Source organism: Podarcis tiliguerta (assembly GCF_965153285.1).
Source record: "Podarcis tiliguerta genome assembly, chromosome: 6".
NCBI classification, from domain to species: Eukaryota; Metazoa; Chordata; class Lepidosauria; order Squamata; family Lacertidae; genus Podarcis; species Podarcis tiliguerta.
The window spans coordinates 74,007,836-74,022,882 of NC_139539.1; the positions used below are offsets into that span (position 1 = coordinate 74,007,836).

Consider the following 15,047-nt stretch of genomic DNA (forward strand, 5'->3'; position numbering starts at 1 on the left):
GGAAGGTACTTCTGGGCCAGCAGGAGGCTACTCCCCTCTGCAAACAACCTGAAACCTCTCCCACCAGCACCATCCCAGTCATGGCACATGTCAGGTTCAGAGTGGGGGGAAAGGGCAGCAGCATTGCCCCCCTTGGAAGTGGATTTGCTTTTGTTGCATTCTCAGCTGAAAGTACAGCTTTCCCACTGGATGTCCTGTGAGAGGAATTCAGAAGAACAGAGGATGCATCTGTTTGTTACTATTGACATTGCTTCTGTTTTCCAGCTTCCAGGATGCCACATATCAAAGCAGCCTTGCAAAGCTATATACTACGAGGAAGATTTAGGCAAAGCTTTTTAAGGCATTGATAGGTTGCAAGGGTAAGGTGGGCAGAACAATTAATGCAAATGCTACCTTTGTGCTGTAGGCTACATGCAGTCACACAACAAACTCTCCTCCATCCAGGCAACGAAGAGCCATTATCAGAGTTAAAGGACATAATCCAGTAAAGCAAAAACACTCCAGGAGGGTGCGAGACAGGCCTAATAAGGAGTGAGGCTTGGGGAGAGTTCCAAGGGCCAGGTAGAGAGGCCTGGAGGGCCACATCCAGCCCACAGTCCTGACTTAGAAATTAGCGCACAACCGTTTGATCCTTCTCTTTTGTCCTTTCAGCATTTCTCTTGTTTGTTTTTCCATATATGTCATTGCTTTTATATATGCAATTGCTCATATGTTTTTCCTGTAAATTGCTCTGGGATTTCTTTTAGGAAGCAGTTCCTAAATGAAATAAGTAATCAGCAATAGCAGCATGGATCTTCATGTTGAGAGCATCAGCAAAGCCCACTGAAAGACATTATTTTAAAAATGTTGCCAGCTTCAGTTCAGCCTTTCTCCACCTTCAGTCCCCGAATAATGATGGACTACAACTCCCTTCATGCTTGACCACTGCTCCTGCTAGCTGGGGGTGATGAGAGTTGTAGTGCAACGACATTGGGGGACCCGAGGCAGAGAAAGGCTGCTTTAAATCTTTTAACAACAGAGTAGTGCATCCAGGTCATGTCCTTAGAATCAGCATCTGCCTGGTGTTTTATGGCCTCACCTGGTTATTCGACACATGTGCTGGCAGCCAATAAAACACCTGGGTTAAACCTGTATCAGTGCAGGTGCCCCCTCCTACCATGGGACAGTGGCCACAAATACACTGATAGGGAAAATGCAATAAGTGCTGTGACACTGGCTCAGACACTGGGAGATGAGGCAAGGGATTAGCTCACCTTGCCACTTGCGTGTAACAAGCTAACAGAGCAAGGACTTGAACATCACAGGAATGCAAAGCATACCCTGATCACTGAGGCAGTAAGTACTCTGTGAACACAACACATAGTGAAATAGGAAACACTCACTCTATAGTAGTAAGAATCACATCTAGTTTAATATTGTTTTCTGAGTCTCACTTGCAGTCATTGTGATTTAGGAACAAAACTTCCTATTGGGAAATTTTAAAATTTAAGGTCCTAGTCCTCTAGAAGAGCTGTAAAAAAAGAGATTTAAATCACATAGAATGCTTCTCCTTAAGCTTTGTTGGACAAGGGGCAAGAAGTTCCTGGCGTTTTGTAGTTTAATTAACAATTCTATGTATTTTAAAAGACCTATACCCAACCAGATGTGGCCTTCACTATTTAGGCATGTGCCTTCTGGTGGTCGTGATACACACACACACACACACACACACACAGAGAGAGAGAGAGAGAGAGAGAGAGAGTCTTCTGTTAAATGTTGCTGTTTAAATGAAACTTACAATCACATCCACACCATGCATTGAAAGCACATCTAAATCACAGTACTTTCACCAAAGAATCCTGGGAACTGTAGTTTATCCCTCACAAAGCTACCTTTCCACCCCCTCTCAAAGAATTATGGGTATGGTAGTTTACCCCTCAAAAAGTTACACTGCCCAGCAACCCTTAACAAAGTACAATGCCCAGAATTCTTTGAGGGGGGGAATATGTTTACAATGTGCTATAAAGGTGTAGCGTGTACTCGAGACTGACAGCAATGGTTGCCTTTTAAAAATTACTTGATTTCTGATTAACCTAGACAAAGGTTCAGAGAAGGAAGGCAGCGTCAACATGAAGGCTGAAGAAGAAGAGATGAGAAAGAGCATGGCTGATGAACCCGACAGGGGGAAAACCCAGACAGACAGCCCGTTGAAGAAGGATGGTAAAGAAAACAAATGTAAACACAAAAGGAAACCAGAGTACATCAAGCAGGGGAAGCCTGAGGCAGAGGCAAAAGGCAAAGATGAAATGACTAGTAAGGAGAGAGAGAAGCGGAGTAATCGCAACTCTTTTTGTGTTATACATTTGAACTTTGATGTGCTCCTTTGTCGCCAGTTCGTTTGTCTGCCTATGTGGTGGTGTGTGAATAGCTCCAGGTGGGTGTAGCAGAGTAGCGGCATCTCACTTTATTGTCCCACGAGGGCCAATTCCAACAAAACAGTCTGAAGAACTCTTCGTTGGAGGTTGGCATACAAAGCTAGCATAATCAGGGTGAACAGTTTGGTCTAGCTTCCTCTCAGACATCTATAAACCTTTTTAAATGGGTCAGCATTCAAACATGGTATGCACACTGATGTGATACAGGCCAGGGGAAAAAACACTTCTGCCTGATTCTCTTTGCTGTGCAAACTGACCCTCTGAAGTAATATTTGGGCACAGGGAGTCACCTTCTGCAGAACTGGAGTTTTTGCACTTGGTGAAAAGTTGGTGATTCAAGCACTGAGCATGAGCACACATTCTTTCAAACTTATTGAATGAAACCCCAGGCCATTTGGGTTCATCCTGTGTGATGATGGGTGAATGAAAGCAGGGATCTTCCTTCAAAAAGATCTAGCCTGTCAAGAAGCAAAGATCTCTTCACCATATCTCTTCCTAGCACCTTGTTGGCTTATTCCCCAGATTGCTGCAAGTCCCAAAACTCTGCAGATGTTGGCCTGCCTTAGAATAAATAACTGACATTCCCTTTTCTAGCCTGTGACCTTTAGGTAGCTTGTGTGATGAATGTGTTTTTGAAAAAAACACAGATTTGAAAAGAACATAATTCAGGATCCATTGAATTGAATTTCTTCTCAGCTTCCTTTATTGTATTTGGGATGGGGAAAGCTAAATCCATGTCCTAGAAACTTTCATATATCTTTGTAGTATTAAATCCAAGGACTTTATGCATCAGTAGTATCAGGAAACTTAAAAAATATCCTGGACAGATGACTGATGACTAAAACTAGCTATCCATGTTGCAGTGCTCCATGTTTTCTTGCTAAAAAAAAGTAATTAATTTTAAATTAAAAATATACTTCTGTCCCACCAACACAAATACCTGCATTGAAAATGTACACACAAAACACATCTTGTGTTCTCATGTCTCCAGCCCATCATACGTGATTGAAAAGGCACTCTGGTGCCTTGCTGTCAGCCTGAGTCTGGAAGCATAGGATGGATCCAAGCCTCTCTTCTTCCAAGTTTTGCCCACCAAACCTGAATGCTGAATATGCCATCAGAAGCCATCATGAAGGCATGGTTGTAAACCTGTGCCCTGTTAGGTCACTTCAGACTGCAAGTGGAAGGAAGGTGTTTTTTTTAAAAAAAAAAAAATAGGGTAGGAGAGTCACATACATTTCTCGACAATACCTTATTAGTAGAAAGGGACATGCCTGGACTGAGTTGACTGCACCCTAACATAACTCTTCTGATCCTGAAAAGTTAAGTAAGCAAACCCTTATGGAAACTCCCCTTGCAAATCTTAAGGTAACTTGGATAAACACAAGTCAAAAGGCTCTTGATTTACATCATCTCAAATGCCCAAGGGGGTCGTTTACTTCAAAGGCTGTTTCTTTGGCCCAGAATTAAGCAAAATAAAACAGTCCCCATGGTGGCATTTAAAATGGCAGTCTTATGAACTCAGTCTTCTGGATGGTCTGTATTCAGTGGGAAACCCAGGCCTTGATCTTTCCTCCTGCACAAGGGTGAGTTTCTCCCACCAAGACAAAAAGAAAACAATGTTATTCTAAACTCTGGTGATCTCATTCTGTTCCCTTTTTTGTGTGTGGGGGGAGGAGTGGAATAAGAAAAAAATAAAGTTGTTCAAGTGGACAGATGGATTGTTTACATGCCAGATTTTGTTGTCACTGCTGATAAAGGCATCCTGCTGCTTTCTCCTGTGCACCATAAGAGGCCACTTTAAATTGCTCTGTGCCATGGCTGTGACTCTGTAGTGAACTGTTGTTCACAGTTGCTGGTCAGTTTGCAGATTGGGCTTCCCCGCACCCTCTGGGAGGTTGGGGGTTCAATTGTTGGCTGGAAAAAAATGCCCTTTGTATGTTTGGGAGGGGAAATTCTCAGAAATTACCTTCTCATAAGTCTCTTATCAGAAATTTTGACTTGGTTCTCCACATAGTTGGCTATACCGGCAAGTGGAGCAATTTAAAGTAGTCCTAATATGAATATTCGTAATGGCCAAGGGCGATCCTCAGTGTGGTAGAAGGTCCACGAAAGCTTTGTCAGCAACAAATGTCCATGACCATTATTGTTAGCTCTGACCTGACAGTTTCTACAAAAATCACTGCAGGTCCGATTCTTTGTGGGCTAACCATGATGCAACCCGGGGGGGGGAAATGTGTACTGTTAAGGGGACGGTGAACCAGAATGTGTTGCAATGCAACTGCTTCTTCTAATAATTATAATATGCTGTGTTTCTTAGAGCTGTAGTCACACACCTCTACAGCTCACCTCTGCAGTTGTTTCATTATTATTTTTTTAATATAAAAAAAATCTTTGTTTCAAGCAAACTTGCACTTTGAAGAGGAGCCTTCTGGTCTGGTCCCAGGCGTGTGTATTCAGAACCTGGTGAAGATCTTCCCCGGTTGCTCTAAGCCAGCTGTTGACGGAATGACTATTACGTTCTATGAGGGTCAGATCACTGCTTTTCTTGGCCACAATGGAGCTGGGAAGACAACCACTATGTGAGTCAGCCTGAGATAAGATTATCATGCTGCTAATTCCATTTTTTTTTCTTGCACTTGATATTCTGCCTTCCTTCCATCATGTAACCCAAGGTAGCAGACATGGTTTCCAGGTGGCTACCCATCCAGGCACTTAGCAGATCCAGACCTGCTTAGTTTCATCAAGATGCTAGCCTCTTATGCTATATACTAACATTACACGCATACACACACTATACTTGCACAGGTACAGGTTTTATACATAGCCACCTTTGTTATTGTTCCTAAGTTATATTCATAATTTTAGTTCACTGACAATAAGACAAAACTGGGTGTAATGCCCTTTTTTAAAAGGGAGGGAGGGAAAAGAAGGTGTGGCTTGAAAAACTCCAGTTACGGATAAGATTTGAAGAGTGAAGATACCGTATTTTTCGCTCCATAGGGCGCACCGGCCCATAGGACGCACCAAGTTTTTTGGGGGGGAAATAAAGAAAAAAAAATTTATTTCCCCCCCAGGCGCTTGTGGGGCCAGCAGCGGGGAGAAGCGTTCTTCTCCCCACCGCCTGCCTTCAGACCAGGTCCGGGGACAGCAGGAAGACGCGCTGCGCCTCCCCGCTGTCCCCGGAGCTTGTGGGGCAGGCAGCAGGGAGAAGCGCTTTTCTCCCCGCCGCCAGCCTTCACATCAGGTCCGGGGACAGGGGGAAGACGCGCTGCACTTCCCCGCTGTCCCCGGAGCTTGCGGGGCAGGCAGCGGGGAGAAGCGCTCTTCTCCCCGCCGCCAGCCTTCAGATCAGGTCCGGGGACAGCGGGAAGACGCGCTGCGCCTCCCCGCTGTCCCTGGTGCTTAAGGGGCTGGCACCGGGGAGAAGCACGCGTCTCCCCGCCGTCAGCCTCCAAACCACATCGGGAGACAGCGGGATGGCGGCGTTCCGCCTCCCCGCTGTACCCCGACCTTGTGGGGCTGGCGCTGGGGTTCTCCTGAAGTCTGGAGAACGAGAGGGGTCGGTGCGCACCAACCCCTCTCACTCTCCAGGCTTCAGCGAAAGCCTGCATTCGCTCCATAGGACGCACACACATTTCCCCTTCATTTTTGGAGGGGAAAAAGTGTGTCCTATGGAGCGAAAAATACGGTTCATTTCACACCTGTAACCTCAGCAAACACTTTCTGAAATGAAGTGCTGTAGGTAGTATGTGTGGGATGAAGGGGGGGGGGGTAAACCTGCTGATAAGTGAGCTCCCAGCGGTTCAGAGTGGTCTCTGTATTCAGAAAATATTTGTGTATTTTTTTTAGCGTTCTCTCCAGAGTTGTCATGTTGGCATTGGTGTGGATGCAGGTGCGATCATTTTGGCCTTGAGACTGTAATTTAGTTTCCTGTGCCCCAGTGGAGAATCAGCCATGATGGAAAGTTCAACCACTGCCACTCTCATCACCAACAAACACGCCTGAGAACAAGAGAGGGGTTTCAATCTAGATATGGGACACTAACCACAACCAAATGCATGTAAAGAACAATCAAGGGAAGTGATTGACCCTCATAGAGTCTCACTAAACAAACTGCTCTTTGTTTATCAGATGATCTGGTAGTTTGCAGTGATCATCACATGATTAGTGAAGAGTAAGCAATGAACATAAATATTTTTTTTAATGTGCAGTAGGTTTGGGGTGCTTCGTCAGCAGAATCTCATTTAACGTTCTGAGCCAGAGAAGAACTTCTCAGGAAAATGGTATTCAATTCATAATAAAGCTGAGCATTCTAAAATGGACAAGCTCATGTGCTGAGCCAAGTAGTTACAAAATTCACTAACATCGCTAGAGATGACAGGAGGCTGAGCTTGCATTTATCTCTCTGCTCTGATGCTAGTTCCTGTTAATTTCACTGAATGGTTCTTCATTTCACAAACAAAACTGAAATTCTCTAATCTGTGTGGCTCAAAAGATAGGCACAACAACCTTAAATGCTTATTGCTGCTGACAATTATACTTGGGTATGCATAGCTAAGAACAATATGGAGGGTGTGCATATGTGCGTGTGTTCCCCTCTAAATTGCATGCCAATTGTTGTTGTCATAGTGATTTGGTCCATTTAATCAACTCTCCTAATAACCTGTTCTGCTTTGCAGCCCAGGCACATAGTTAGGTATTGGGGTTTATTTTAATTTCTGCATGTATTGTAAATTTACATAGCCATATATTTTGTTTCCTGGGGCAGTTCTGGTTTTAGATACAGCACTAAATATTGTTTAAAATGAAGGTAATCGTCTTGTTTCCTACAGAGGATTGCTCTTACTCTCTCGTCTTAACTAGTGTGAATTATAAACATGGATCACCCTTATCAGTGATCACATTGGCTTGTGCGGGGGTGGGGGGATAATTCCAAGACCTCGGGAGAAGGAAATGCCTATCTTATAAAAGTGGAAGTAATAGGAGAAACAAAAGCAGATGTCTCTCTGGAAGAGCAGCATTTTTTTCCTGGGGTCAGGTCTTCTTAAATATGCTCAGAGAGACGGGGAGTCTTTAGTCTGAAAGAATTGAAAAAGCAATGAAGTCAGCAAAGTTGATATGCCCCTCAGGCCTAGGAGAGTTCCAGGTGCATTGTTTCTCAGGGGTCTGGACAAACATTTCCTTGGCTTTCGGTTTCTACTGCCCCCAGGTTTCTTCCTGAGTAGCTATTATATGCTGTGGCTAGGTCAGTTTTTCAAAAACTGTGGACACTGCAGATCTGCTCCATCTTTCCTTTCTTGTCACTTGGCTTGTACTTTGGGGGTTTTCTGCAATATGAGCTGCACATTATGTTCTCTGGGGTTCTGTTCTTGAGCTAGAACAGACATTATCTTTGCAAATGTGTGTGCCCCATCCCATGTTTGACAAGATCAATGGGGAATTCAGGGGTGGGAAGCGCTGAAAGGGGGGAGGATCAGCAAGAAAAAGCCTACTTCCCCTATCCTGTGCCTGCTTGTTGTCCCCCCACCCCCGGGTGCCGCCACTCCAAGGGTAGAGATGGGGGAGAAATTAGATGTGGTTCACATTTTAAGGTGAAACAACCCGATTTGCCCTTTCCAAAACAATGCAGGAACTGAAACACAGCCATCCTTCAAAATTCACACTTCTCTGAATTTTGCAATGTAGTTATTCATCCAAGCAATGTGTGCCAAATATATATATAATACTTATTCTAGATCAAAGAGCGCATAAAATGTGCATGTTGGCAACATGTTAACATTCAGTTTTATGTGTGTGGCAAAAAATAATAATAATTCAAAAGGGGACAGGGTTCCAGGAAAAGTGACTTTGGAAATCCAATGTGTTTTGACTATATGCGATTTTGGCTTTAGGTGCAATACCCAAAAATATAACAACCGTGTAAATTGTGGGTTTCTGTAGTAGGCAAAATTGCACACAAATGTGTGTATATTAGAAGATATTCACTGATGACTTTTCATTAAAAAAATGCAGACTGGTGCAAAAAACTGAAAGATGAGTGCCGCAACCCCAGAGTCATTCACGACTGGACTTAACTGTCAGGGGTCCTTTACTTTTTTTATTCCTTTCCTAGGCCCAGTCAGTCTTACTTCCAGTTGCAGAGCCAGGATGAAATGTTTTTGTTTTAATGTTCCAAGGGTTGCATTTGCAAGGAACAGATAAACTTCCATTTGAAAATGCAAGTTATTTAATTTTTGACTAAAACTGTCTCAGTATTACAAGTGTTTCAGGTTCTGCCTACAGCCTCCTCAGATCTCATGTAAAGTCTTCTGTGAAAGAAAAAACAGAGAGGTCTGTTCTGATAGTTTTCATCAAAAATAAAACTTAAACCGTTTTTCTTTCAGTATCCCTTTAATGATATAGCTCAGCAGAACTAATAATAATGACTTAATGCTGTTCTCCCCCTATAAATGTGTGCATGTGCGTATGACTTGTTCTTGTTCATTCTTAAGTTTAGATCCAGCAAGCAGATCTGTAAAGCTGCCTTTAGATTTGCATTTTTTCCAAAACGTGTCTATAGACAAAAGCGCCACCTAGTGGTGCCCCAGGACATTATCTCAACTTATCTGATACTGCTTTGTTTTTTTTATTTTGTAAATAACAGCTGTATAATTATTGATAAACATTACCTGTTTCTCATGTTGTTTGGCCAGGTCTATCCTCACAGGTCTGTTTCCACCTACATCTGGAACAATACTGGTTGGTGGGAAAGACATCCAGACAGACTTGGACTCCATACAGCAGAGTCTAGGCATGTGCCCGCAGTACAACATCTTGTTCAATCAGTAAGTGCTGCCAGGGATTTGCTTCAAACTTGCTTCCAAGTAATGTGTTTCCCAACTGAAAGGCTGCAATTGTTCTGACTACCTGATGCAAGTCTTCTGTTCGCCTAGCAGACACACATTGATACAAGCAACCCCAACATGAAAGCGTGCTTGTGTTAGTTTTACTCTGTGATGATTATTTACGCTTTAGTTAGGACCATAATTCACACTCGTGGGAATGAACTTAGGCAAAATGTCGACACTGACACTCAAAAGGATTATATCATTCTGCAACTCAGAGGCGAGTTTGTGGGTGTTTGTTACCATTTTGAGAGAAGAAGACAGCCAATCCCTTTTGAACCTGCAAAACTTTTTCTATGATGATGTTGCATTTCCAGCAGACTGTTACTTCTCCCCTTCACAAAATCTTCTAGGTTGTAGACAGAAGTGGTTAGAGAAAAGCTTAGCTCTGACATTGTAGTACTGTATTCCATTTTCCCTGATGTCACCTCTGGATAAACAAGGTTTGCAGGCTTCTGAAGCGTTTCAGAAACCTTGCACCAGATGAGCTTACAGCAGAGGCCTCTCTGTCAAACTGGCTTCAGCTCTCTGTGGGTGGAAGCTTTTGCGTCTTGTTTCTACAGTATAATAGTGCAACATGCTTTGTCTCTTTTGGCCAACTTAAAACAGCACTGTTTCTTTTCTATAGCCTTACTGTTGCAGAACACATCCTGTTTTATGCCCAGCTAAAAGGGAGAACCAGAGAGGAGGCAGAATTGGAAATGGAAATGATGCTGGAAGACATAGGCCTTCCACATAAAAGGAATGAAGAGGCTCAAAACTTATCAGGTATCCAAAGGTTTGAACCCTCAAAGTCCTGTGTGCCTTTTTAGCTCTTGAATATTAACCATTCACTGCTGCCCCTGAGGGTAGAGTTAGATGCTCTGTTTAACCTCACCCATGTTCATCCCAGCACATATTGGCAAAATTGTAGTAAAAGTACAGTAAAAAGTAGAGTGCATGATTAAATAGCTGATATTTTTTCACCTCTTAGTGGCATGAGAAGCCCACTACCTGATGAAGCTACATCACTTTATTTTATAACAGGGTCTTCCCCACATGTGGTTTTGTTCACTGATACGTAATAGAAGAGTATTCTCCCTCTGTGACTGCATGTTGTTTGCTTATCCTAAGGCTGAAAAGGATGTGATGTTCAGACAGTCCGAGCCATTCCTGAGACTGGGATATTCTATACTCGGATATCTAATTTCTCTGAAGGATTGAAGAAATGTGCTTTTGCTTTTAACCTATTTTGCATGTTGATGTTCTTTGTCGTTTTCTTTGTGAGCTGCTTTGAGTTATTTTATATGGTAAAGCAGAATATAGCTTTTTAATAAATCCCAAAGCAACAGCAGTGTTTTGCCAGTTGTATCAGAATCAGGCGTCTTGTGGCGCCTTGCAGTCTTAACGCATTTATTGCGGCATAAGCTTTTAAGTGGTCTCTGGTCTACAAAAAGCTTATCCTACATTTAACATGTTAGCCTTTAAGTGCTAAATCGTCTGTTACATTAAATATTTGATTATTGCTTGTTGAGGAGCAGTCTCTTTTTTCTAGCTGACTCTAGCTGCGCTCTCTTGTTTTCCTTAGGTGGCATGCAGCGAAAGCTGTCCGTCGCCATTGCGTTTGTAGGCGAAGCAAAGGTGGTTGTCCTAGATGAACCCACTTCAGGAGTTGATCCGTATTCCAGACGATCCATTTGGGACCTCCTGCTGAAGTATCGTTCAGGTAATCTGTCCTCAGAATGAAAACTTGGTTTGTTTGTTTTCTTTAAAATCTTTTAATAGCATTCCCTTGTTTCAAAGCTTCTTGATGATGTAAAGATAGCAGTCTCTCTGTGTGTGTATACACAGAAAAGGACCATGGATTTCAGACAAAGCAGACTGTGCTTGATCTCTCACTGTCTAAGGCTGCAATTTGTGCTCCATCTACCCGTTAATAATTATACATTCTTTCTGAAGAACTATGAAGGAATCTTCCTATTCAAATGAAAAGGCAGCAAAGATTGACAGATTATAGGCTCTGCATATGGGGTGCACTGAGTATCTGTTTTGGCTAAATTCAGCAAATTACGTAGTTGTTGATTGTTAGTAGCTGTGACAATGCTTAGATATTTTTTCCCCCTTGGGTGGGTGGAATATCTGCCCCAGCCTCTCAGCTTTACATAATTGTCCCATGTTATTGACTGTCAAGCTTTTGTATGCTAAACTCCCTAAGGTTATTAAGTAATGTCTGATTATATAATAGACAAGAGGCCTGCAGCCAGTGTTTTCACAGGTGATTTACTATTATTTGATCCCACTTAGGGAGAACCATCATTCTGTCTACTCACCACATGGATGAGGCAGACATCCTTGGCGACCGGGTTGCTATCATTTCCCAGGGAAGGCTGCACTGCTCAGGATCCCCTGTTTTCCTTAAGAATTCCTTTGGCACAGGCTTCTATCTCACCTTAGTCCGCAAGATGAAAAACATCCAAGACAGTGGAGGAAAGGAGGCTGTAAGTGTTTGGCACCATTTTGCACAAGTAACCTGTAAGCATTATTCATCCCCCAATATTCAAACACAAATAACAATACACTGCGAGTGACATTTTATTTGTATACATTCTGCTTTAGGGTGGGAAGGAACAAGCAGCACCTTGATTAATTAGGGACAGGCAACTGACCTTTCCTGTCCGCAATTGTTCATAATTCTCTCCAGCTCCGCACCCTTGAAGGTTTGCCAGTGAGGTTCTATAATTCCTACTCCATTGACACCATGGAACGCAGGGCAGTTGAGTGGAAGGGTTTCTAATGTTGGGACAGAAAAAGTGGGTGACAATTGGGTGGAGAGGGGAAGCTGAAAATAAGGAGATAGTATGCTGAAAAAAGACCATGCAGCTCTAACTCAGTGTTTTCAAAACCTAAAAGTCTAAAATAAAGAACAAGAAATGTTATGATGAAACAAGTCCACGGTCTGAAAGTTCCTATGTGTAAACCAGAAGCTGTTTCTGAGCAATAAAACAACTTACCTTTCTTTGCAATGTATTGGTTGTTAACAGTGATTAATTAATCGGCTGTGTTAGCTGGTTTAATATATCATCATATAAAGAAAGCTCATTCACGTTAGTTAGACCAGTGAATTCTAGTCTGCATCTCCTCAAATCATTTTAATGCCCAAAATGATAGGGAGGGTCGTCTATGAGGAAAAGTTGCAGCATTTGAGATTTTTTTAGTTTATAGAAGGGCAAGTACAGTGGTACCTCGATTTATGAACAGCCCTGTTTATGAACTATTCGGTTTACGGACTCTGCAAAACCGGAAGTAGTGTTTCGGTTTGTGAACCTTACCTTGGTCTACGAACGGAAGCCGAATGGTGGAAGGGCACCAGCGGTGGGAGGCCTCATTATGGAAAGCACGCTTTGGTTTAAGAACGGATTTGGTTTAAGAATGGACTTCAGGAACGGATTAAGTTTGTAAACCGAGGTACCACTGTAAGAGATATTTATAAAATTATGTATGGTGTTGATGAATTGGATAGAGAAAAGTTTTTCTCCGTCACTTATGGCACTAGAAGTCGTGGACATACAGTGTAGAGGAAGGGTGGAAGATTCAGGATAGAAATAAGGAGAGCTTAGTTAAAGAGTGGAACTTGCTGCCACAGGGGTGGCCACAAATTTGGATGGCTTAAAAAAAATGATAAGATGAATTCATGGAGGATAAAGCTATCAATGGCTGGACAACATGGGCCATTGGCCTGATTCAGCCGGCTTGTCTTATGTTCTCATGTCCTCACTCATAATCAAGAACAGTGTACATTGCAGTACCACTTGAATGCAAAGGTTACACAAGCCCTTATTCTCCGTATTTATTTGTTTTTCCCTCTTAAGGTTTACAGCTCACCTTTCCACCATTGTCCGCAAGGTAATTTTAACGATTGCATGTGACTTACGATAGGACAGCCTTGAACTGCAAAATACAAGGAACACTATAAAAGGCATGCCTACAAAATTGCCAACTCCCAACCGAAGTATCAAGCAGTTCCCAAGAATAGTTGGTTCAACAAAGGTTGAAAACAATTATTTGGAAAGCCTGATCAGCAATCATTCCTGATAAACACTATACTTAGCGCGTATTATGATCACATTGAAGCTGATAATGTGACTTGTTCCTCGTTCACCTTCCTCTTGCTTATCTGATTTTAGACCTCTTGCAGCCTGGGATCAAAATGCTCGTGTTCCTGCTCCAGCTGTGTGCCCACAAACAAAGCCGAAACTGTGGAACAGGAACTGGATGGTGAGAACAGGGTTTGGCCGACTTGTTCATTGCACAACATTATGAAAATGTTTATTGAGTTACTTATACCTTCATGGGCCGTAACTATGATAACTAAATGGAGTGTCCATGTTCAGAGGCAGCTGGGACAAACAAACTGGGAAGGGCATTCATGCCTTGCTTGTGCCCCTCTTAAAAGGCCTCTTTGAGTGTCATCCTCGGAAACAGGATGCTAGGTGGATCCACCTACTTCTGACCCAGGGGAGATCTTCCTGTTTTGTTTTGTTTTATACTCTGCAGGGGTGCCAACGAATAAAATATTGGGGGGCAGGTAAGTCCTGCCCCACATAATAGATCACAAGAAGCAGCACACACACACCATTCAAATGGCAATGCCCATCAACTTAGGGGGCCCCTGGCTCCCTCAAATATTTTATTGAGGGGGGCAAAGGGACCTTGGCTCCAAGGAGTTGGCACCTATGGTGATTACAGTCTCTAGTAAGCCTCTACATGTACTGTGTATCTTGGGAGGACAGCTCTTCCTAACTGGCTTGTTGAAATTCAAACAACTGTCGATTCAGTATGGCATAGTGATCAGTGTCAGACTAGGATGTGGGAGACCAGGGCTCAAATCTTCACTCATTTATGAAGCTTACTGGATGACCTTATTCCAGTCATAACCTTCAAGGCCTAGCCTGTATCACATGGTTGTTACAAGGATAAAATGGGGAGGGGGAGAAGAACAATGGAAGGCACCTTCAACTCCTTTGGGGAAACATGGGATATAAACGTCGGAAGCAAGTAAATACTTAAACAAACAAGCAAGTTGCCATTCATTTTTTCCAAACTCTGTTCTGCCTCTTTGCAGGTGATGTGAATGAACTAAATGAACTGATCCACCACCATGTTCCAGAAGCCAAGTTAATAGAAAGTATTGGTCAGGAACTTATCTATCTTCTACCCAGTAAGAATTTCAAACAGCGAGCATATGCAAGTCTCTTCAGGGAATTGGAGGAAACCCTGGCAGATGTGGGACTCAGCAGTTTTGGGATCTCCGACACGCCCCTTGAAGAGGTTGTTAACTTTGTGGAGTGTTCTCGCTCTCTGTCCCGCCCGTCTTTTCTTTCATAATTTTGGGTGGACGTTTATACCCCATCAGTAATAAGATTTTTGTAAATATTAAGTGTGTGTCTGAGTTCTTAAAAGAACAATAATCCTATCTGGATTTATGGGGAGCTAATGGTACAGTAGGTTCTACTGTTTTCCAGTAAATTCAGGCTCTTCGCCTACATTACTGTGGGGCAGAGGGAAGAGGATGCTCCAAGACCCTCATGTCCCCACAGAACATATTTATGCATCTCTCTTGCAGGTTTTCTTGAAGGTTACAGCAGAGGCTGACCCTGGAATACAGAATGCAGGTAAACTCTCTTGTCATCTAGTACCATGCTAAAAAGTTGATTTAAATATCTGCCATATCTTAATAGACTACTGATTTGAAAACAAGAGCCACTAG

The 15,047-nt window shown here is 42.9% G+C and overlaps 1 protein-coding gene across 1 annotated transcript in view; it reads left to right on the top strand.

The window, feature by feature from the left end:
• Window positions 1-15,047, top strand: part of ABCA4 (ATP binding cassette subfamily A member 4) — a 98,598-nt gene that overhangs the window by 61,411 nt on the left and 22,140 nt on the right. The window contains exons 19-27 of the mRNA XM_083444739.1: window positions 2,077-2,292; window positions 4,819-4,996; window positions 9,110-9,241; window positions 9,930-10,069; window positions 10,869-11,006; window positions 11,585-11,778; window positions 13,465-13,555; window positions 14,403-14,608; window positions 14,904-14,952. Coding sequence (XP_083300865.1) covers window positions 2,077-2,292; window positions 4,819-4,996; window positions 9,110-9,241; window positions 9,930-10,069; window positions 10,869-11,006; window positions 11,585-11,778; window positions 13,465-13,555; window positions 14,403-14,608; window positions 14,904-14,952 — 1,344 coding nt within the window. The remainder of the gene's footprint in view (window positions 1-2,076; window positions 2,293-4,818; window positions 4,997-9,109; window positions 9,242-9,929; window positions 10,070-10,868; window positions 11,007-11,584; window positions 11,779-13,464; window positions 13,556-14,402; window positions 14,609-14,903; window positions 14,953-15,047) is intronic.